The 22,089-nt window shown below is 36.2% G+C and overlaps 4 protein-coding genes and 1 pseudogene across 5 annotated transcripts; 2 read left to right on the forward strand and 3 right to left on the reverse strand.

Annotated features, from left to right (window-relative positions):
• Nucleotides 1-2,751: 2,751 nt before the first annotated feature.
• LOC143571626 (uncharacterized) lies at nucleotides 2,752-5,397 on the forward strand. Its single transcript, XM_077057004.1, has 7 exons — nucleotides 2,752-2,940; nucleotides 3,581-3,646; nucleotides 3,734-3,823; nucleotides 4,027-4,069; nucleotides 4,435-4,544; nucleotides 4,659-4,760; nucleotides 5,203-5,397. The coding sequence occupies exons 1-7, from the start codon at nucleotides 2,752-2,754 to the stop codon at nucleotides 5,395-5,397; spliced, it is 795 nt and encodes a 264-aa protein (XP_076913119.1).
• A 6,398-nt stretch (nucleotides 5,398-11,795) lies between these two features.
• On the reverse strand, nucleotides 11,796-13,188 carry LOC143571606 (uncharacterized). The gene is made up of 2 exons (XM_077056987.1): nucleotides 12,489-13,188; nucleotides 11,796-11,962 (listed from the first exon to the last, which is right to left on the reverse strand). Exons 1-2 carry the CDS (start codon nucleotides 13,124-13,126, stop codon nucleotides 11,800-11,802), a joined length of 801 nt encoding a protein of 266 aa, XP_076913102.1. The 5' UTR covers nucleotides 13,127-13,188; the 3' UTR covers nucleotides 11,796-11,799.
• Nucleotides 13,150-14,894, reverse strand: LOC143571627 (uncharacterized). Its single transcript, XM_077057005.1, has 3 exons — nucleotides 14,578-14,894; nucleotides 13,221-13,891; nucleotides 13,150-13,180 (listed from the first exon to the last, which is right to left on the reverse strand). Exons 1-3 carry the CDS (start codon nucleotides 14,875-14,877, stop codon nucleotides 13,150-13,152), a joined length of 1,002 nt encoding a protein of 333 aa, XP_076913120.1. The 5' UTR covers nucleotides 14,878-14,894.
• A 1,089-nt stretch (nucleotides 14,895-15,983) lies between these two features.
• Nucleotides 15,984-18,134, forward strand: LOC143571607 (uncharacterized). Its single transcript, XM_077056988.1, has 3 exons — nucleotides 15,984-16,287; nucleotides 17,205-17,228; nucleotides 17,723-18,134. The coding sequence occupies exons 1-3, from the start codon at nucleotides 16,083-16,085 to the stop codon at nucleotides 18,046-18,048; spliced, it is 555 nt and encodes a 184-aa protein (XP_076913103.1). The 5' UTR covers nucleotides 15,984-16,082; the 3' UTR covers nucleotides 18,049-18,134.
• A 368-nt stretch (nucleotides 18,135-18,502) lies between these two features.
• Nucleotides 18,503-21,825, reverse strand: LOC143571608 (fatty acid hydroperoxide lyase, chloroplastic-like; annotated as a pseudogene). The gene is made up of 2 exons (XR_013142119.1): nucleotides 21,352-21,825; nucleotides 18,503-19,641 (listed from the first exon to the last, which is right to left on the reverse strand). The product of XR_013142119.1 is annotated as a fatty acid hydroperoxide lyase, chloroplastic-like (transcript).
• Nucleotides 21,826-22,089: the final 264 nt, after the last annotated feature.

The following is a 22,089-nucleotide window of genomic DNA, read 5'->3' on the forward strand; positions in this document are numbered from 1 at the left end:
ACATGTACGTATTGTAATAAAAAGATAGATCCTTGGAGTATCAAATCTATTATCTTTTTTGGATCATTCAGGAGTTTTACATTTGTTTACTGTTCCTTAAACTTAAATAACAAAACTATTCTTATCCAGGAATATAGTAAGTATATCATTCTTATATGTAACAAGACCTTAACTCAACTAGTTTCTCTTTAACGAACATCAAACATAAAGAAACTTTAGTTAAAAAGATAGCTAGTTTATTGTCACTGAATAGCGTGGCGCCGCCTCTTTTATTCTTGTGGTGGTTCTTTAAATAGTTATATATCTTAGCCACACTACTTGACACGATTTTTTTTGCAATGTATTATTCTTCGGTAGTAGATAATGTTGCGTAGTGGCAGATCCAGGGTCTTTCGTCAGTATGGGTAAAAAACATGTTAGGTTAGAATGGGTTAATTCAAGTTGCTCATAACGGTTCAGGTCAAAAGAAAAGTAGATTGATTTGTAGCAAAGTCCAAATTATGTAAGGATCTCTTTGCAGCAAATACCATCTAGAATTTTGCATACATACCAACATAAAATTTGATCTTTACCATGTTTTGTGTCTAATCATTTGTTGTTGTTGTAGTTCGCAAATCACAAGCTTCGCGTTTGATTTAGCATATGATATAAAAACAGCAGATGTAACAAGAATTCCAGCTCATGAAAAATTCATTTTTAAACAATAGGAACACCAAAAAGATCAATTAAATGTGTAAGGCAATCCTCATAGTTAACTTACGTGAGTTTGATGCACTAATAACATCTTTCAAAGTGAAACAAAGAAGCCATTAAATGATTAACTCCAGTAAATGTAAACAAATATATGACCACCATCATATTTCACATCAAATGGTCAAATAATTTTTAATACTATATTCCATAAAAAAATATTTTTAACAATGGAAAAGACATGAACCTTTCTTCATTTACATCAAAAACGTCCACCAGGAGTCCACTTCTAATAATATTGAAAATGATATATAAACAACCCATAGATAAATATCGAATCATTATACCTCACTAGTTATGGCGTGAATGAAACTGGCTAACGGTTCACACATACAACACAAAAAGACATGAAATGTGAAATACGCATTGCTTAGTGAAACAAAATAGGGAAAACACAAAATCTCAAAGTTTGTTAGCACTTAGCACATGTGTTCACTTTTGGAGCAATGTTGACTTGATAATGAGTGTGTTTGACTTTGACTTTTGATGGATAAATTTGAAATCACCAACGACTTGTTTTTCTTAAGAACATGTTCGGTCAAAAATGTTGAGATGCTTGAAAGTGTTTAAACAATATTGAAAGCTCTTTGGTTTTAATTTAGGGCGTTCAAAGTCGGATATCTGGAGTTTTAATTATTCGAACCTTTGATATTCAGACCTTTCGGATAGTGAATTGTAATATCCGGATCTTTCGGATAGTGAATTTCATTATCCGAATCTGAATCCAAATTTCGGATATCCAAAGTTTGGATCGGATAACGAACTGGATATCCGAATTAAAATCTGAAAAAAAATAACTACAAAAAAATCTATATAACTACTTTTAAAAAATGAAGGATATCTGTAATTTATCCGAAATATTCAAAAAATTATCCGAAATATCTGAAAAGTTATCAGAATTATTCGAAAATTATCGGAAAAATTATCCGAAATATCCAAAAATATCCGAAAATAATCCAAATTATCTGAAATTTATAAATATATTTATTATTTAATAACTAAAAAAATATTTCAGATAGTTCGGATATCCAAACTAACAGAAAATTTTAAAAATCACTATTTGAATCCAAATCCGAAAATTTGGATATCTGGGATTCAGATATTCGAAATTTTTCCGGATATTTCGAATACGGATTCGGATTTTTATTTAACACCCCTACTATTTAGGCATAGATAGGAGAACTTTTAGCAACTTCAGATAGTTCACTAACATCCTTAAAATCGGCCAAAGCTTGAATCAACAACTTCCAGTAACAAACATTTTCATTTTAAGAAAATTATAAACATTAGCTGTACCTTACTATCGAAACAAATTGTTGTAATACTTAAAAAATTATTAATTGCTTGTATTTATTTTGAATGTTTTTCACCATCAATGAAGTGGTTTATTGATATCTTTCAATAAATGATGGTTTTAGAACCCGCCTCATCATGGGTAAAATATTCGTTATCGAGTTTCTCTAACAAAAAAAAAATAGAAGTTATTACCTAAGATTTTTATTATTATTATTATTATTATTATTATTATTATTATTATTGGTTTTAGAACCCGCCTCATCATGGGTAAAATATTCGTTATCGAGTTTCTCTAACAAAAAAAAAAATAGAAGTTATTACCTAAGATTTTTATTATTATTATTATTATTATTATTATTATTATTATTATTATTATTATTATTATTATTATTATTATTATTATCAGACAGGGGTTAAGGTACTTTCTAATCCCATAGAAACATAAATTGACCTTGAGAATTAAGAAGACGAAAGCTAGAGACCATGCATGAACGACACATGGACTTAGGTTGACTTTTGTCGGTGAACATAGTACTATGATCATCATCTCTTCTGTACGTCATCAGCCATGAACACTCCCACTCTCATCTCAAATCCCCCTTTCGCACATAGATTAGATTATTCGAGAGAGAGAGAGAGAGAGAGAGAGAGAGAGTTGAATTTAGGTTTTCATATATATCCACCGATCATCAATTTAATTAGACAATGGACATCAATTTGGTTGAACCCTTGTACGTGGATTCCACCACTGATGATCATCCTCAGAACATCATCGACGCATCCATCGCAGCACGGTGGTTCTCCGAAATTCAACAGTTCATCATGTTGCTTAATAACCCTCCCACCAGAACTCTAGGGATTATGAAACTCAAAAACGTCTATCTCAATAACCAGGTGTATATATATATATAGATAAATAATCGATTATATACTCGATCGATCACTTAGGGGGTGTTTGGGATTCCTTATTTTACCTCCTTATACCTTATTTAAGGCATAAGGTATAAGTTACAATGTTGTAACTTATACCTTATACACTCACAAAACCCAACTTTCCCAAACACCTTATAACTTATAACACATAAGTTATAAGCTATAAGGAGCAAAAATAAGGAATCCCAAACAGCCCCTTATGCTGATTTTGATCGATCAGATCTTCATTTTGTCTGCCACTTTATTGTAATTGTTTTTTAATTTAATGGTAAAGGAATTCTTGAAAAAAAAAACTTCGTTTATAATTAGAGATCGAATCTGTTGTAACCAAGACGTAAATCATGAACTTGATCGGTTGATTAGTATAATCTTTGAATTTTAAATCTTTTATTATTATTATTTTTATTATTATTATTATTATCATTATTATTATTATTATTATTTGAAGAAAGAAAAGAAGAAGAAGAAGAAGAAATTGATTTCATAAAATCAAGAAATTAAAACTGAATTAAAAGGTGTAAAATTTGTAAAAATAAATGAATTAATTATTATGTAAATTATAATTAAATTGAACTAATAATATTTTTTTTCTTATTAATAGGAAATAGGACCTGAGCTAGGGTTGCTACTTTGGAATACACCAGGCACACCTTTTTCACTGTTGCTGGTATGTATAAATATTAGGAATTTTTATGGAATTGTTTTAAGAGTTTATAAAAAATAAACACTGATTTTTAAAAAATTGGATTAACAGGAAATATCTGAGGGACACAAGCTGCTTTCGCCTCCACGGATTACTTTTCTAGAATCAATTAAAGTTTGCAATGCACTTATCTTGATCCAGGTCGGTTAACTGAATTATTTTCTGTGATTGCTAACCAAAATGTTTTCTTTGATCATGTTTATATGTACGTGACTGTGGAGATCAATCCATAATTCCATATTACTAGACATATTTGGTTTCGTCTTATTAAATTCTAATCTAATTAAACTTAATTAGTATATATGTCTCAGATTAATTATGTATGTACTTTGATGATCTTGCAGTGTATAGCATCTCATCCAGAAGCAAGAATGGGGCTTATTGACGGTATCTCTTATTTCTATAATAAATTAACCGCGTATCTACTGTAACGTACACATTTTTTTTGTCTCGCATTTATACTAACAATACCTGTGATCAGACGACGAAAAATATTCATGCGAAGCTATAAAAATTAATCAAATCCATTGGAAAACTCGTCTCTTCTTTGTCCAACAAAATAATCTTGATGTGTACCTCTTATACGTTTTATCGCTTTGTATATCTTACATTCGTTACATGAGGCATGTCGTATTATAAGGTTGTACTGTGCAGCATAGCGTGCCAAACAGTTCTACAATACATCTGAGATAACAAAAAGTTTAACAATTGATTATCAAAATCCTACGTTAACGTTTGTATTTATATTGCAGCCGAAATACTTCAATACTTCTACCCCTTTCTGATAACTAGCGAGAAAGAACTCTTGCAGTTTGATAACTTGCGACTCGCTGGCTTAATTGTTATTAAGGAGCTTTTGAAGGTATCTGAAATTGCTGATAATTATTTAACTTTTAATTAAAGATAATAAATTTATGTTTTCTTTTTCTTCAGTTTACCCTATTATTTACCATTTTTTTCTCTTAATCTTATATAGGACGATGAGCCAAATACTAAGATTGTTCATTATCTTTTGAATATCGAAACTGTTCCTTTGTGCCTTCGATGCATGGATGTGGGTGATGAGTCAGCAAAATCGGTACATGAGTTCATTTAATGGTGGTTCATTACATATAAATGTAATCCGTCGCATAAATAGACTTGTGTTGTATAATAGTACGTCATGCTATGTTACGTCATTACTTTATAAGAAAAAATCGACGTGTGTTACGTATATAGAAAGAACAAATTGTGCTTTCATTGTAAAACAACTAATATATGAAAGTAAGTTATCATTTAACTATAACCGCAGTCTTGTTTAAAATAATTAAACTCTATATATACATAAGACAATAATACTTTAAGCGGCAGAACAACAACTAAGGGATCAAACTCATATTTTTTAAACACCTCGGATGTTATTAAAAATTCGATGTATGATGTATCCGACAAATTCATGTGACCAAGGTTAGCAAACCCCATGACCCCCATTGGTTCCGCCCCTAGAAAAGTAATTTCGAATTAATATTGATGATATCCAGGTGGCAGCGTTTGTGATTGGTAAACTCTTAATGCAAGAAGAAGGAAAGGTTTACATCGGGTCGTTTCTAGACAGGTTTGTTGTTGTATTGAAGGGTCTGTCAAAACTGGTTGATGAGTTCACAGCAAAACCTCCTACTTCATTGTTGAGGAACATATTAATCTGCTACTTGCGACTCTCTGAAATCAATAAGTAAATTCGATTCCTTACGTTATTTATTATTCCTGATATTAAATTATTTTGATTTTTACATTCGTGTGGTAATAACACAGTTGCCGCGAGGTGTTAAGGGCATGCTACCCTACCAAACTGAAAGATCTTGCTTACCTTGACGAAATCTGTGTAAGTACACAATCTTTTAATTAGTGTTCGGATATGATCGGTTTTGAGATTTGATTAATGTGACTTGATGCCATAATGATCTATTTGTGATGTTTTTTTAAACTTTAAACATCTTTTATGTTTATTACATTATTTAAACAAAAGTAGAAAAGTGTTTGCATGATTAAGGAGGCTTGACAAAATATAAGTCTAGCAAAACGGTCAGGTCTGCATTAAAAGGATCTGATTAAAAGCTCGGGTTGAAACGGAAATTTTTTAGTATAAGGTGTTTGATCGGGAATCAATTTTGTTTTGTAGGATGAAGGCACTGGAAGTCTGGCTCTGCAAATGCTCATCAAATGCGAATAGAACCCCATATGAGACAACGGAGTGTGTTACTTTGTAGATTTGTTGTGTTATAGAAAGTTGCCATATGTAGATGATATTATCTTCTTTCATCTTGGATTGCTCTTTAGTCTTTATACTCATAATGTGTTGGTTTTTGCTTTTATTGTTTATGATATAGTGTATTAGGCGAGAGGGAGCTGTCGTTTGTAAGCGAGTAGGTCGGGTTTTGGGGGTTGTTTACTGAAACTAAGTCCGGCAAAACAAACTCAAATATAGAAGTTTGGGTTTTTAACTTTCGTGTTGTGTTTATATCGATAGGCAAAAAACCTCTAGTTTGAGTAGTTCCATACTCATTTTCGTTCTTAGAATTTTGATATCATATCAGATATGTTTTTCTAGCAACTTTGTTTATAATCATATGTTTATGTGAGCGAGAAACAAGTAGGCACATCGAAAAGGGTAACTTTGAGTATCCTTTCTACTTTCAAATAAACGCAAACTAGGGGTGTACAGGATCAGGTTTTAACGGTTTTTAGACTCACATAACAGTTTTTAATGTATGTAATCTAAAAACAAACAAAATCAAACCATTACCCCAATTTAGTTTCCAAATATGAGCATCCCGTCTTCGAAACATGTAACTTTTGACATGGGTTAAGACTAAGCCAAAACATTTTTTACTACTATGGCAACAAATATCAGAAAAATCGAAATAAATAGAAAATTCTGTTACATAAATAATTTGAAATGATGATGAATACTGAGTGCGATGATGATGATGATGAAATAATTTGACATGGTGTAAAACTAAAAGACTTGCAAGTGAGATTTGCCTAACCATGAAACCTGGTTAAGAATCAGACCATCAAAACCTCTTGAAACTAAACCCAAATGGACCAAAAACAAACAAGAGTCATGATAAAAATGGCAACTCACCAATAAGGCAAAATAAATCACCGGATTTCAATGATCATAATTTTTTATCTCTGTAATACATCTCAAACGTATACATAATTTTTTATTTTTTTTTCCAAATTACTTCTTTCATTATATAGAAACATAGATATTACATCAACATAGCAGGTAGGCGGGCAACAAGCTACGCCGCCACCCCTTTCTGAATTGCAAACCCTAACCTACTAAAGACATACCCCTGGCCCTTTGGAGTCGACACATTTTTATGCACAACCCGTTGGACCCTGGTTAGGAAACGGATAGCTTCCTGTGCCAAGGAGCCAAAGGTATCAAAAGCCAAAGGGACAAAAACATGTTGGTTCTCTTCGCAGGCTTTAGCATGTTTCTCCACCTTCTTCGTTTCAGCCCTTTTCATTGCTTGCCCAGCTACAAACCCATTATCTCTCAAACCAGCTAAGGGAGATACCCCTGTGAGGTCAACAGAAGCGTGTTTTCCTCCGGCCCAACCAAAGACGAGCAAATCTGCCGGTCGTAGAGTGGATCTCCCTTCCGTGGGGTCTGTAAGGAAGTTTACGGGGGCTTCCTTTTTAGCTGTTATCCCAGCTCGCTTTCAGATGTCCCAAAGAACGTCCCGCACCAATCATGTCGGTATTTGAACCCATGCATCTCCTTGCAATGAATCGCATGCTCTCCGAATTTATCCAGGCAAGCCTTATGGCAGATCGGACATGTTTCGTCTTCTGGGTACATTGGGACCATCAAACGGTACTTAAGAATGGCCCTATACTCGACCGCAGACATGCTTTGGCCCAAGCCATCAATCGGGATAACGATCAGAAAATCTTGGGCATGAGGACCTTATAAGCATTCAATAACCGCCTTCTATCGGGGGACAATCCAAAAACTTCTCCCAGTCTCTGAGTGATTTTGCCAAAAAAGGCATTCGCCAAAGTTTTTTGAGGCTTTGGTGGGCGGTGTCCATATTAGAGAAACCGCCAATGTCAAAGTCTGAGAGAGTGCCATTTAGGCGTTCCAGGGCCTGCACGTGGTCTGAGTCCAGGTCGACAACTCCGCTATTCCTTAAGATGTGATTCTGTAGCTTCCAAGACTGAGCCCTCGACGCTACAAAAGCGTAAACCCCAACATCATGAGCCGAAAGAAGGCCTAAACCCCCTAAGCGCAACGGTAAAGATGCAAGTCGCCACTGAAGATCACCAAAGAACAGGCCTCCACATACAACTATGTCTTCTATGGCTTCTCGAAGCCCCTTATCAAAACAGGATACCGCATCATCCATCATATGGGGGTGGCGTGTTCGTAACCCAAAAAGCAACTAAGCAACCCCCATGCAAGACCTAAGCAGGAGGAGTTCGCTCCGGGGATCCCTAAGGCAAGGTAAGAGTTTCATAAGATCAACCGCAAGAGATGCTCTCCGCCTCGCCAACTCCTTAATAAAGTAGGGATCTCGACTAACAGCCCCTCCAAGGAGTTTTACCCCTCTCTGGTCTACTAATCCCACTAGGGAAGAGTCCATCTTTGACTTTCACCCCATTACACGCTGGCCAAAAAACCTCGGTTTTCTTAATATTAAGTTGCAGCCCCAATGATGGCCCTTCCGAGCTGATAATGTCTAGGGCTTTAGCGACTTCGTTGGCACCACCAATAATAGTCCCATCATCCAAGTACCAAGCATGAAATGGGAGGTTACAGTCATTTTGTACCCGGAGAACAAGAGGGTGTAATGCTAAGGCAAAGAGAAGGGGCCCAAGGGGGTCTCCCTGCTGAACCCCAGTAGTAGCCCCTATACAGTCATCACCAACGTACAACCTAGCCGGCTGGGCATAAAGGAACTGGACCCATAGATAGATAGATGGGCAATGATGATGAACCTCCCGGAGAAGGGCTGTGCGGTCGACCATATTGAAGGCGTTGGAGAAGTCCACGGTAAGCATAGCTAAAGAACCGTCCGCGTGAAAGGAGTTAAGAAACCGGTTCGCGCTGTGAAGCACCGCCTCTGCCCCATTAGGGGTCCCCACCCCAAACTGAAAGTCCCCTAAATACTGAGTCATTTCCTTCCCAACCATCTTCATAGCCACTTTAGAAACCAACTTACGCCAGATAGCCCCCACAGCAATGGGCCGAATTCCATTATCCGGGTTAATAAAGGGGTAAGGGGGGCCGAAGCAATAAACTCAGCGAGCACCTTGGGGCACAGACCTTGTAGCCATAAGTTGACGACTTCAGTGATGGCTGAGAGCAGACTCATGGAAGTCACTGATCCCTCACCACTAAGAGTGTCCAACAAGTGTTGCGCCCGCATCCCGTCTCTCCCGCATGAGGTCCCTTTAGGAAATGATCGGATACATCTAAGCACACAGTCCCCATCCACAGAGAGAGTAGGTAGGGCGACAGAGCTAGAAGGCAAGGACGGAGGCGGCACCACTGGGTGTTTATCAATTAGGGCTTTCATGGTTGAATCTCCGAGAGGGGCAACCCCACTTGAGCATAATACCTTGACTGCAGCTGTGAAATGACCATCCCTGACTTTCCTGAGACATTGTTTAATATTGAGACTGTTTTCAGAACCCTCCTCCCCTCCCACCTCTCTTTTAGAAAAAGTGCTTCCCCCCCCCCCCCACGTTATCAAAGAGAGAAAGAACCAAGTCAGCAAAACCAGATCCATCTTTCCACACCGCAAGTGTTTGCTGAATGCTACTACATTGCAAAGACTTTCGATTCCCTGACCTGCGTTCCTGCCTAGTGGAAGGTTTCACCACCCTTAAAGTACAACGCGACAACAATAGTAATTTGACCCAATTCTCAATCGAGCCTGGTGAATCCACTACCTTGCGTAAAGCGCATGCCAAAGTCTGAGCAAACGCCAAACAACAACTTGGGGGGATGCTCTTAACCGTTTGAATGGGAAGGGAGAAAACCCGTTCCAAAAGGGATACATCCCCAACCACTCCTATAGATGGACCTGGGTCCCTATCCACAGACACACGATTAGGTTTCTGGATCCCAACGATGAATTCTCCAGCATCTCCAGAATCCACAGAAAAAGAATAGACACCATCAGCATGCTTGCACCCCCTGCTTAGGGCATGCAACGTCATGCACCTCCCACATAACCATTTATCCCCCGCCCGAAGGGCATCCCCAACATCTATAAAAAGGTCCAAATCCTTGGAGATAGCATCTTTTAAAAGGTTCTTCCGAGTATCAGTTTTGAAATGGATACTTTGCATGTGCTCAAGTAGGCGGAAAAACCCCGAGGACCCAGGTCTACCATCCTTACACTCGTGGAAATGCTTAAAGGGGCATGGCCTTAAACCGTAAGTGGAGCTAGGACCAAGCCCTCCCGTATTTACGTTTCGAATTCTTTTTATGGTAACCATGTACACACGAGAACAGAAAACAAAAAAATCACAAAAGACACCGGACCCCTAAAGACCCCGACTCGAGATGAGTTAGAGCAAGAATCAAAGACCAAACCCCTCACACTCAGGGGCGGACCCACATAGTTCCCATCGGGGTCCCGGGACACCAATGTTTTTTAAAAATTACTTAGATACGATATATTAAATTTTGTAAGGACCCCATAAAAATTAATACTTGGAACCCATACTATTAAGGCTTAACTAGTCTAGTGGAAAGTCCCTTGTTTTTTCTTTGAGAGGTTGCAGGTTCAAGCCTCACCATACCCAGTTTTTGTTGTTTTTTTAATATTCTAGTCAATATTAGTTATTTAGTTAGGGTATTTGTGTTTTTTCTTTAGTTTATCCCATATAACCATTATCACTTTAGTTTATCCCATATAACCATTATCACCATGCAACATATATAATGACAACATGAGTTTTACATATACTTAAATTATTTATCTTGTGTATGTATATTATAATTAATCATTTATTTGTGTAAGAGTTAGTTTTTCATGTCTTGGTTATTCATGTAAGACCATATATATATAGCTTACGCTTATGTTTTTCGGGTATGAATAAAAATGAATTAAAAGTGTATGTTCTATCTAGTTTCTAATCTATATTCTTTCTACTTACTCGTTTCCAATGACACCATATTTTCGTGTTTTATTATGTTCCTCGTCTCGACCCGACCCGAATAACGACCGACCCAAAAATTTTGTAAACCGGAAAAATTGGGACCCCATTGGCAAAAAATTCTGGGTCCGCCACTGCTCACACTCGAAGGAGGGGGCAACTACGGGTTGCTCACCCCCCATCTAGCACCCCACAACAACCGCTAAGGCATAAGATGAGGAAAGTATAACTCCAAAATAAAGCAAAATGAGTAGAACTCCAACTCAAAATACCCCCCTTAAGCACCCAAATGCAAGTAAACAACCTTTAACTTATCCGAACGTAAGTCATAATTTCGTCGAACACCTGGCGTGCAACAAGTATTAACCACCAATTAATTGGAATAAAAAGGGATTTTTTTTTTGTGAAGTTTCACTGAGGCATTTAGTCGAACAGTTGGTGGGTGTGATGAAAAAATCCAGATACAGAGTAATATGCATGAGGGTGTTAAATAGTTTGGTTTGGTTCACGAGAAGCTTTGTGGAAAGAAGCCACAGAGACGAGAGGTTTGTGGAACGTTGCTTTAACAGCAATTCATATATTTTACATCAGTCGTTCTTTATTTTCAAGCTCTTGTACACATCTTTATACCATGATGATGCTCGTGATTCTTGATTAATATTAATATTGGTAGATAGCTCCGTTGGTGGATCGAGCATTGTTGACGGTCAACTGGAGTTGATGCTTCATAGGTACATCTTTCCCTGATGATGCATTCTTCATACAATAATGCTTTATGATATTGTTGCTAAAGGACTCTTTTTCTCAGATAATAAGGCTCCTGCTCAAGCACACTGTGAGTAAAGCAGACGGCGACTCGGACATCTTCAATCGGTACCTAAAATCTTTCCCTGATTCTTGATTAATACAATAATGCTTTATACACAATGTACACATGAATCTAACTTTGATCCTTAGATAAGAAATGGATCAAGATCATCCGGTTTCGAGGGAATTGAAAGCTCGTTATTAAGCATGAATGACAGGTCATGCATCTGTGACATCAACATCTGTACATCATTTTCGGGTCTTGTTGCATCAGGGGTAATTTCATCATTCTTTGGCCCTTCAGCGTTCCTGGACATTTAGTACGTTAAAATGATAATAATGTATAATTCTGTTGTTTATCAACAAAAATAAGCAAGCGAAATGAAAGTGCCATAATGTAATATTTGATGGAGCTTATGATAATATGATTTGAAATATCAATAACCAAAAACAAATTTCTTTTATATATAACTTAGTATAGTTTTAATAACTTTATAGACCAAATACATTGTTCATCACATTACTTTCAACTAGTTTTAGCTCAGTTATGTTCTTTCATCTATGTTCGTTCGTTTACAACAGAGCACCGTTCCTTTATATACCATTCATGAACGAACATAAACGAATACGAACCAAAAAAAAAAACAGTTTGTGTAATTGTTTGTATTCGATTATTTGTTCAGTTAAAGTTAAATGAACGAGCACGAACATGCTCTGTTTGTGCTCACTTGGTTCGTTTACAAGCCTATCATAAACTGAAAAAATTTCCCTTTTTTTTCAAACTTAAAACAACACTGTAGATACTTCTAAAAAGATAATAAAAACTGTGATTTACCTGCTTGTTGTAGATATTTCTGAAAAAATATCATATGCTGCGTGAGTATCACTCGGATTATTATCACCCGAAAATATATCTGACATCAACAATTTGCCAAAATCTACTTCCTGTGAATCATCAGTGGACAGAAACAAATTTAATTCTGCAATATTTTCACAATCGCCAACTTTCTCGTTACTATTTTCTTTCCAAGAATCTTGATTGCCAGTTGAGCTTGTGAAATCATTCCATTCATCAAACCCGTCATCATCTTGAAATAAATTATCATCCTTAACGGTATCCATGTTGTTAACACTACTCGCTTGCCAATTACCATCACTAAACCAGTCTACATCTGTATTTTTCAAATTAATGTTATTTAAATCATCAGATAAACCGTCCTTAGCTTGAAAAACTGAATCCATGTCAGCAAAAAGATCATCTTGAAATGGGTCTGAGTCATCAAACGGTCTTTTGTCAGTTTTCTGTCCAAAAATAAAATCCATTTGTGCTTCATCTTGAAACGGGACTGAATTATCAACCAGTCTTTTGTCAGTTTTCTGTCCAAAAACGAAATCCATGTGTGCTTCATCTAGAAACGGGACTGAATCATCAACTGGTCTTTTGTCAGTTTTCTGTCCAAAAACAAAATCCATGTGTGCTTCATCTTGAAACGGGACTAAATCATCAACCGGTCTTTTGTCAGTTTTCTGTCCAAAAACAAAATCCATGTGTGCTTCATATTGAAACGGAACTGAATCATCAACCGCTTCATCTTGAAACGGGACTGAATCATCAACCGGTCTTTTGTCAGTTTTCTGTCCAAAAACGAAATCCAAGTGGGCTGACAGGTCAGCATCAGCACCTACATATGGGCCAACCGATTCAAGACTCTCTTTTTCCATTTTGGTATCTGCAGATTGAAACTCAGCATTCCAATCAGATGTAAAAATTTCTTGATCTTCATATGTTTTATTTTGATCCGCTTGGCTGGAAACGGGTTGTTCTTCGGGTGCATCAGGCACTACATCTCTGTTTGACTCTGTAAAAAAGTCAAAAACGGGTACACCAAGATTCTCATTTTCCATTTTGGTATCTGCAAACTGAAATTCTGCATTCCAATCAGATGTAAAACTTTCTTGATCTTCCAAGGTTTTATTTTGATCGGCATGTGGTTGCTCTTCGGACACATCAGCCACCACATCTCTCTTTGACTCTATAAAGAAGTCAACATTGGGTGTACCAAGATTTGGAGAGCTGTTATGTTCAGAGGTTTTGATATTGATATTATTTTTGGGCTTTTTAGAGGCAGCCTGCCATGAAATTTTCAAATCTAGAAGATCAGATATCGTGAATTCATCTTCTCCAGGACTTGGACCTCCGGTTATTCCACGTCCTTCAGCCAAAGAACCAACTGCTTCCTATAAGTAAATACACATGTTTGTTAAGGGAAATAATGGAAATTACACAGAACCAAGAATGATCATCAAATCAACACAAGGATAAGACAATCAATATTGCTTGACAGAAACTAACAAGCATAGTTATTAAAAGCCGTCGCTTCTTGTGCGCCTAGGCCCATTTTTTAGGCGTTGCCCAATATATGTGCTTCTAGTTCCTAGCCTTGCTTCTTGAAGTTGACGACACCTCTATTGGTATTTTTTTTATTTTTTAACAGCTAAATATTGTATTGTACACTGTTGGGATTGAACCCTTGACCACCAAATTCACACCGAAACCACCTTACCACCGCACCAAAGTGGGTATGGCCACCTCTATTGGTATTGATGGCGAATCAATAACAATGATCATTTGAATCTTTACTATTTATTAGTTTTGAACTTTTGGTTTTCATGTTTTGAACATTTTTTTATTAAAGTTTTAATAATTCACTTGAATCTTTTTGGTACTAATAAGTTGATATAAAATGTTATATAATAGCTTATGTTTATTTTATAGGAAGAATAGTATTATTTTTCTAATACATAACATATTCAAATATTTTAATTTAAGTGTGCTTTTTCTTTTTTCGCCTTGCGGCTAGGCCCTACTTGCAATGAAATGAAAGTAAGGTATAATAATAAGTGAAAGAGGAGAAAAGGCGAACCAATCCATTGAAGTTCAAGGCTTGAAGTAACCAGGTGTAACCATGAGTTGAATTAAAGGAGATAGGCTCAGGATTGGTGGTCTGATATTCCCCACAGTAAATGCAAATGAGTGAGTCTAACCCTCTCAGGAGCTTACCTGAACAATATTCGCATCTCCGGTCTAAGCTGGCGATTGAAGCTTCAATGGTGCAAATAGAAGGTAGGTTTGTGTCGTTCCGGTTGAACGATGATAGTCCGACGGCTTCTCGGAATCCCATCTCAGATTCATTGATCAGATCCGTCGGCACGTCCAACTCCATTCCGTTCGTTTGTACAATGATCGTTTGTATGATTACGGCTTATTTTAGATTTTAACCAGAAAGAAATTGAACAAATTAAATTTATCTAAGACGTTAACCTTCTAATTTGTTATCATATAAAAGGCCGTATTTGGTAATCCTGAAAAAAAAAGTAATCGAAAACGGAAAAAAATTTGGGTCGTGAGTAATTGGGTTTAAAGTTAAGAATACAAAAAAAATATGGCCTATCGAGGTGTCGGTCGATTATATAGACCTGGCTCATAGCCGGCACTTTCGTATCACATATGTATTTTCTTTTCTTTTTTTTTTATCCACATGAACCTCTAATTAAACAAAAATCAAAAGATGGATGGTAGACAAGATGAATGAACGGGTTGATTATATACCGATCGTGTAGTTTTTAAATAAGAGGACGGTTGATAACTCATTATAGAGTAAATTAATTTAGTCTTTTCATCTTAACTAAATTGGTCGGGTTTTTACTCATGATCTATAAACATTATCAGAATCGATTCCATCTTGTAAGAATCAACGCACGACTTATAGCAGTTCATGTGAGGACTAGCAAATACATTTACATGACAATGAGCATCTGCAACGATGGAGACGGAGTTTAGGGGTGTTCGACAGCAAAGGGTCGAGGGGGTTGGGTTAGAAGGCTTTAAGTTGTAGGTTAGAAGGTTTGAAGCATTAAGTTTGGGGGTTGACTAGTTACAAGGTGCTAGCTTGAGATGGTGATGGTGGTGGCTGCCATGGTGTAATTTTTCACGTAAGCATGTCACCTTATCAAAAAAAAATTAATGAAATTAAGCACCTGTTAGTATATAGGACTTTTGGGATAAAATATGTTAAAAGCCGAGACTGCCAGTTAAGACTTTTACCGAAAATAGACAAGACTTTAAAGTTAAAACTAATTAAATTCAAGTAAACTTTATTTTAAGAATTTACAACAAAAGGAGAGTGAATTGAGATCCAAAATATGCAGTGAAAATGTTTTATCATAAAAAAGTGTATATACATATATCCTTGTGTCGGTGATGGATTGGAGAGAGAACTAACACACATGCATCCATTTTCTCCTCTTTTCCCACTGCATCTTTACCAAACAAACATCACACTCATATAGTATTCATATAATTGTATCTATCTATACACAGAGATCGAAAGAGTGTGTGTGTGTATTTGAAACATACATAAAGAGACAGATGGCATTGAATAATAGGGGTGGATCGTGTAATCCGGCCATCGTGAAGATCGGAATTACATTTCTGGGAGTCTGTCTGGTGGGTTATCTGGTGGGCCCACCTCTATACTGGCACCTCCTTGAAGGATTAGCCGCCTCCTCCGCCGTCTCCTGCCCCGCCTGCAACTGCGACTGCGATTCTCAACCCCTTCTCTCCATTCCTCAAGGTACCTACTACCCAATTTTTATTTTATTAATTATTTATTTGATCTATTAAATTTTGGATCTCAATACCCTTTTGCCAGTAGATCTTACCTATTCAATTGTTTTGTATATCAAATAGTAGGTTACTTACTTTTTAACTTTAAATAGTTCAATGTGATGTGAAATTTTACTTTTTTTACAAGGTTGCATGCATCTATCTAAATAGCAATATTTTGATGATTGACACATAAAGTTATGTACTTATGTTAACTTACCTTTTAAATTATTATATCACTGACTGACAATATCTGAATGCTGTTTGGGATAGCATAAGACACAATTTGGGAGTGTTTGGGAATTGGGATTGTTTTCCAATATGTGTATCTGATTTAACTAACTATTGAGTGAAATAAACGGTTTTAGGGGGTGTTTGGCCTAGCTTTTATAGCAAAGCTTATAGCTTTTTTAGCTTTTTTTTATAAAATAAGCTTAACTTGGTGTTTGGTTTAGCTTTTTTAGCTTATGCTTATAAGCTTATATAAGCTAATTTGAAGAAGCTTGTTTGAAGATGTTTTTTAACTTATTTGAAGAAGCTTTGTTTAAGGGGGTAAATTACTCATTTGCCTTCAAATGTGATGAATTAACAATATTAAAACAACTTATTACTAAAACAAATTAAAGAATGATGGGATTAACAACTTATTAAGATGCATAATCAACTTGTAGAATATATAAGCTAATCCAAACATTTAAAAAGAGCTTATCAAATAACAGAAAATAAGCTACAAGCTACTTTAAAATATAAGCATAAGCTAAAAAATAAAAGCTAGGCCAAACACCCCCTTAATACGCGTTCCCAAACACCCCCAGATTGGTTTTTTCAATCTGGTTTTGTTAGTTAGACATGTAATGCTGATAATTTGTTTTATGTTTCTTGCAGCGTTGAGCAACGGTTCTCTAACAGGTTAGTATCCCTGACACGGTGACATGAAATTGTTGTTTTGTTTTAATTATATATTTGGACTATAGGAATCTCTGATCAAAACGGAAAACATTTTGTAACGATTTTTGTGGAATTTGTAAAACTAACATGGTAAATACGATGATAACAATAAAATGTCTAAGAGGTTGAAAACATCTGAACAACACTTTGGGTGACTTTTAATTTGTTCGGCCCACTTGGACAGTAAATTGGTTGAATTTGCCACCTCTAAATTAGACACAATGTATTAGTTTTATATGAACCAGTAGGAAGTGGTAAGTTTGACCCATGTACTCATGAACGAGTCAATTCACACCAAGTTTTTGTCTCAAGTGTGCCAAATAAAGAAAGGGTCAAAACCCGTTTGAAATAAAGCTGGCCCGAATTGACTGTTTCAACCCAAACATGTTTTGACCCGGACCGACCCAACGCAACCTGGTCGCTTTATTTCTAACTGCTGAATATATCCCAAGCAGATTGCACGAAACACGATCCTGAAGTAAACGGGGAAACCGAGAAGAACTTTGCAGAGCTTTTATCAGAAGAACTAAAGCTACGCGAAGCCGAAGCATTAGAAAGCCAACAACGTGCTGACATGGCACTTTTGGAGGCCAAGAAGCTGACATCACAGTACCAGAAAGAAGCTGACAAGTGTAACTCGGGGATGGAAACTTGTGAAGAAGCACGTGAAAAGGCCGAAGCGGCTTTAATTGCACAAAAACGCGAAAGTGAAAAGTGGGAATCAAGGGCCCGACAACAAGGGTGGAAAGATGGTGGCAGTAAGGCGGTGAACACCGCGTGAAATTAGGTATGTCAACGTCACATATGTGTAGTGAGTTTTCAGTTTTGATGTTTGCAAGATCAAATTGTCTTATTATATAAGTGTTTTCTTAGATTATAACTTGAAATTGATTGTTGTTATAATGATAAAACTGAAATGTTAGAATGGTTTATTGATTTATGTGAAAGATTATGAGAAATATTATTTGTATGCTTTGTTCTAATTCCTCAACTATGAAATACTGTTATAAAATATGATTATAAAAGTGTACACTTTTAACTGTTTTAATAATGTAGTGGTAACAATTCTTGACACGAAAATAGTCAAGGTTATATGTTAATCCGTTTAGTTAATAGGTTGTGGTCGGGTCGACAGTTTAACTTGTTTAATACCAACACATTAAAGTTTAGAATAAAGAGTATCTTATATAATTGATTTCTATAATCAAATTCAAGACATGTCACTTTATTCATAAAATAAAACAGTAAACAGATGCCTTACATGATGTTCTGTTACTTCTGTATGTCACAATTGTTAAAAATACTTGATAAACATAAAACTGCTAAGGAAACTCATGGCTTCGGTTTCGGTTTCTCAACAGCGGAAAATGAAGCACCTGTTATTGTAACCGAATCATACCTCAAAAACAAATGTGCTAGAAACAACGAAGTAGTAAGGGTAACATAGTCTTTTGCAGCACACTGTTTGTTTAACCCACTTGGCATCCCAGATTGTGGCCCGTTTGACCAGTACAAATAAGTCAACAACTCTTTACCTTTCTCCCTGGTAAACCTATCCGGAACGAACGTTTCCGGGTCATCAAACACCTTCGGATCTCTCATCGCCAAAGGCTGGTACCCACAAAGCAACTCGCCTTTTTTATATTTCGAAAACCAAGTCATGAGAACTCAGCTCAAAGTTCTTGAGGGCCCGCGTGTATTGTAATTGCACGGGCGGGTTTAATCTGAGTGTCTCGTAAACAAAGGATTGAACCAGGTTCATTTCTTTAACGGACTTCAAGCTCAATCCTGATCCGGGCCCCGCTTTCTCTCTTACTTCTTTGCGTAACTTTTCTTGTATCCCGGTTTTATCTGACGCTAATGCGGATAATAAACTCGGGAAAAGGATTGAAAACCCGCCAAACGCGTTGAACCCGACAATGAAAAGTAGATTATGGATTGTCTCTTCTTTACTGAGTTTGAACTCGGTTTGGCCTCGTGAAACTACTTCTTTTTCTTCGGTTTCTATAAACTCGTATAGTTTGTTATAGTCGCGGCTCACTAAGAAGTAAGGATAAGGGAATGAATGAAGGAATATTTCGACCAAGGGTTGGAAGGTGGTGATTGGGACGATAGGTTGGAGTTGGACCCCAAGCCATCGGTCCATACGGATGTGGCCCTTTTCGGCTATATTGGGTGAGTTAGCCGGGTCCGCACCCGCTATGCATAAGGATGCGAAGGCGAAGATGAATTTTTGAATGGGTAAGAGATAGTTGACTGGACCGGAGGCGAGTTGGGACTCGATGTGGTCCCACATTGTGTCTAGTAGGGTGGTTACGGTTGGGACCCATGTGGTTGAGCTTCGTTTGAGTGTGTCCATTGCGAAGTTCTTGATCTGCCATTTTTTAATTGCGAGTTAAACCACAATTACAAACTCGAATACATTAATAAAGTATAAACCAATTGAAGAGTGTGTGATAGCAAAAAGCACAGGAAAATTGGATTTTATTAGTCTCACCTTTTTAAGGTTGGCTTACAATAATTTCACCGCAGAATTTTGTTGTCGTCGACCTCACCTTTCATACTATTTGTTTTTATTGGACCCCGTTAAAAAAAACATAACTCCGTTAAGGTTTATTCCAGATTTCAAACTGATGTTTTAGAGTGTTTGAACGGAATGAGAATACGAGTCGACTGATGTAAAAGTAACTTCAAAACGGTGAAAATTTTTATATCATGTTGAGTATGCAAATTTATTAACTGAATTAGAATGTTCAAAAAATGGAAAAGACATAATGCCCTTAAACTCATGCCCAAAATAATCCCAATGCCATCTTATAAGGATGTGAGGTTTTTATGGTAATTATGTAACATTCCAATGGAAAGTTGAAATCCACGGATGAAGATATTGAGAGGAAACCATTCAAATTGCATTATTCGCAAATGCCAACCAAATATAATATATCTCGAAAAATATTTCAATTCAATTTCTAAGTCTTTCCGCTAACTAAACGACCCCTTAATATTGTAGTAGTATTCAACTAGCACTATTTAACCATCTAGAATTAAATTTCTACAAGCAGGGACGAAGCTTAGTGTATGTCGGGGTCCCCGCCCCCTGTTTCCCAAGCTTCATCACAGATGATTAATAATTGAGAAAAACCCTTTTAAGGGTAAAAGTGATTTAAGTACCTAATATACGATAAGATGGCAATAAGATAGGTTACAGTCAAGAATTGGGACCAGTTTTAATATTCAAACAAGTAGTTGTAAACTAGTAAATTATAAAAGGACAATCTTGAATTCAATTACACATTTTTTGACACCACCATGCTATTCACGTGTGGATAAAAATGAGTAGGGACCAGACAATTATCTTAAAACAACACAGGCAATATAAAGGTTACAACATGTTTAAACCTAAAATCTATGAAGTTGATTTTTCAAATGCTAAAGCAACTTAATTTTGTTCGAATATAAAATAATTTATTAGATGGTTCACCAAAAATTATTTCGGACTAAACAAATTGATAATACATCCCATATCCTCTTAATTTGTCACATCGTGGGATAAATCAGCTTCAAATTATTGAACCGTTACGCCGACTTATTTGAATAACAAAAGAAAAAGTTTTTACCTCATGCCACCATAATTACGTACTTTCTTCCCCCAACTTTTTTTAAATACTAAAAACATGAGAAAAATATAATAAAAACAAAAAACTATAATGAAGTTTTTACTTTTTATAATAGTAAAAAAATGTTTAAAAGCCTAAATTAAATTCATAGTTTTTATAAAAAAAATTTTACTAAAATATAATTTTTAAAATTATATAAAACATGGTGTTTTTAATGATTAAAAAATATTTTATTTTAGATGATTGTCTTCTATATAATTTTGAATGGTGTTTTAAGAACCAATCGTATATTAGGTTTTGAGAACAATATAATAAGTCAAAAACAATATTTTTTATTTCTAGATCAATACTAAAAATTAATATTAATATATCCTTTTATCATAAGTCACATACAAATATTCGTTGTTTGGACAAACTGGAAAACATAATAAATCAAATCCAAAACAGAAGTAAAATCAGTAACGTACCAATTCATGTCGAGGTTCAAATGCATCAAGGTAAGCACAAACTCGCCGATCACCGGTAAACTTCGTACTCGGCATCCAATCGCCTACAAGAACATTCTTCTTGTCCACTAACTCCATATCAAACATATGCGCAAACGACTTGCAATCCAGAACCGCAATCACGTTCGGGTTCGCAACGAAAAATGGGAAACATGGAGGCACGTTTGTACGGAACACCGTGCTCTTGTTCTTCTCGATTTTCTTTCTAAAAAACGTCTCGGGTCCTTGGAACCAAGAGTAATATAGCCGGTCCGTTAATGGTCCCAACAAAGGTAGCCCGTAGCTGCCTAGGATCTCACGGGCCGGCGGTGAAGAGGAGGAAGTTGAAGTTAGTTTGTTATTGTTTTCCGCCATTTTAGTTGAATATTTGGAGATTAGTTTTGGGTTATAGAGTAGAAAAAGAAGCTAGCAATTAAGTTGCGTGTTATGTTTGTACCGTCTTATGGTGGGGGCTAGTTAGCTAGCTTACTATTCGTATTAAACGTACGAGTTGAATAAACGAATGGAATATTAAATAGTTAGCGACTTGGCGATACAAGTTTAGGAGTTATAAAACGATGTTTTCAGATAAGATACGACTGATAGTCATTGTTTTATTTAGTTAATTTTTTTAATGCTAGAAGTAAACTAAAAGAAACACGAAAAAGAATGTTGAGCTCGTAGGAATTTTGACATGTGGCGCGACCAGTAAGTTGTTTA

This window comes from Bidens hawaiensis, unplaced genomic scaffold (assembly GCF_021521415.1).
Source record: "Bidens hawaiensis isolate Kalapana, Puna unplaced genomic scaffold, B.hawaiensis_p1.1 tig00025445_1, whole genome shotgun sequence".
Lineage (NCBI taxonomy): Eukaryota > Viridiplantae > Streptophyta > Magnoliopsida > Asterales > Asteraceae > Bidens > Bidens hawaiensis.

Bases quoted from the DNA above. Each gene is read 5' to 3' on its own strand.
- LOC143571626 (XM_077057004.1), top strand. From the start codon at position 2,752: ATGGACATCAATTTGGTTGAACCCTTGTACGTGGATTCCACCACTGAT. The intron at 3,647-3,733 runs GTATGTATAAAT...TTGGATTAACAG, and splicing joins CACCTTTTTCACTGTTGCTG to GAAATATCTGAGGGACACAA. The intron at 4,545-4,658 runs GTATCTGAAATT...AATCTTATATAG, and splicing joins TTATTAAGGAGCTTTTGAAG to GACGATGAGCCAAATACTAA.
- LOC143571606 (XM_077056987.1), bottom strand. From the start codon at position 13,126: ATGGATTTTGTTTTTGGACAGAAAACTGACAAAAGACCAGTTGATGAT. The intron at 11,963-12,488 runs GTAAATCACAGT...CTAAATGTCCAG, and splicing joins GAAATATCTACAACAAGCAG to GAACGCTGAAGGGCCAAAGA.
- LOC143571627 (XM_077057005.1), bottom strand. From the start codon at position 14,877: ATGGAGTTGGACGTGCCGACGGATCTGATCAATGAATCTGAGATGGGA. The intron at 13,892-14,577 runs GTTCGCCTTTTC...ATTTACTTATAG, and splicing joins CCTTGAACTTCAATGGATTG to GAAGCAGTTGGTTCTTTGGC. The intron at 13,181-13,220 runs GTTTCAATATGA...GTTTTTGGACAG, and splicing joins GCGGTTGATGATTCAGTTCC to AAAACTGACAAAAGACCGGT.
- LOC143571607 (XM_077056988.1), top strand. From the start codon at position 16,083: ATGGCATTGAATAATAGGGGTGGATCGTGTAATCCGGCCATCGTGAAG. The intron at 16,288-17,204 runs GTACCTACTACC...TGTTTCTTGCAG, and splicing joins CCTTCTCTCCATTCCTCAAG to CGTTGAGCAACGGTTCTCTA. The intron at 17,229-17,722 runs GTTAGTATCCCT...TATCCCAAGCAG, and splicing joins GAGCAACGGTTCTCTAACAG to ATTGCACGAAACACGATCCT.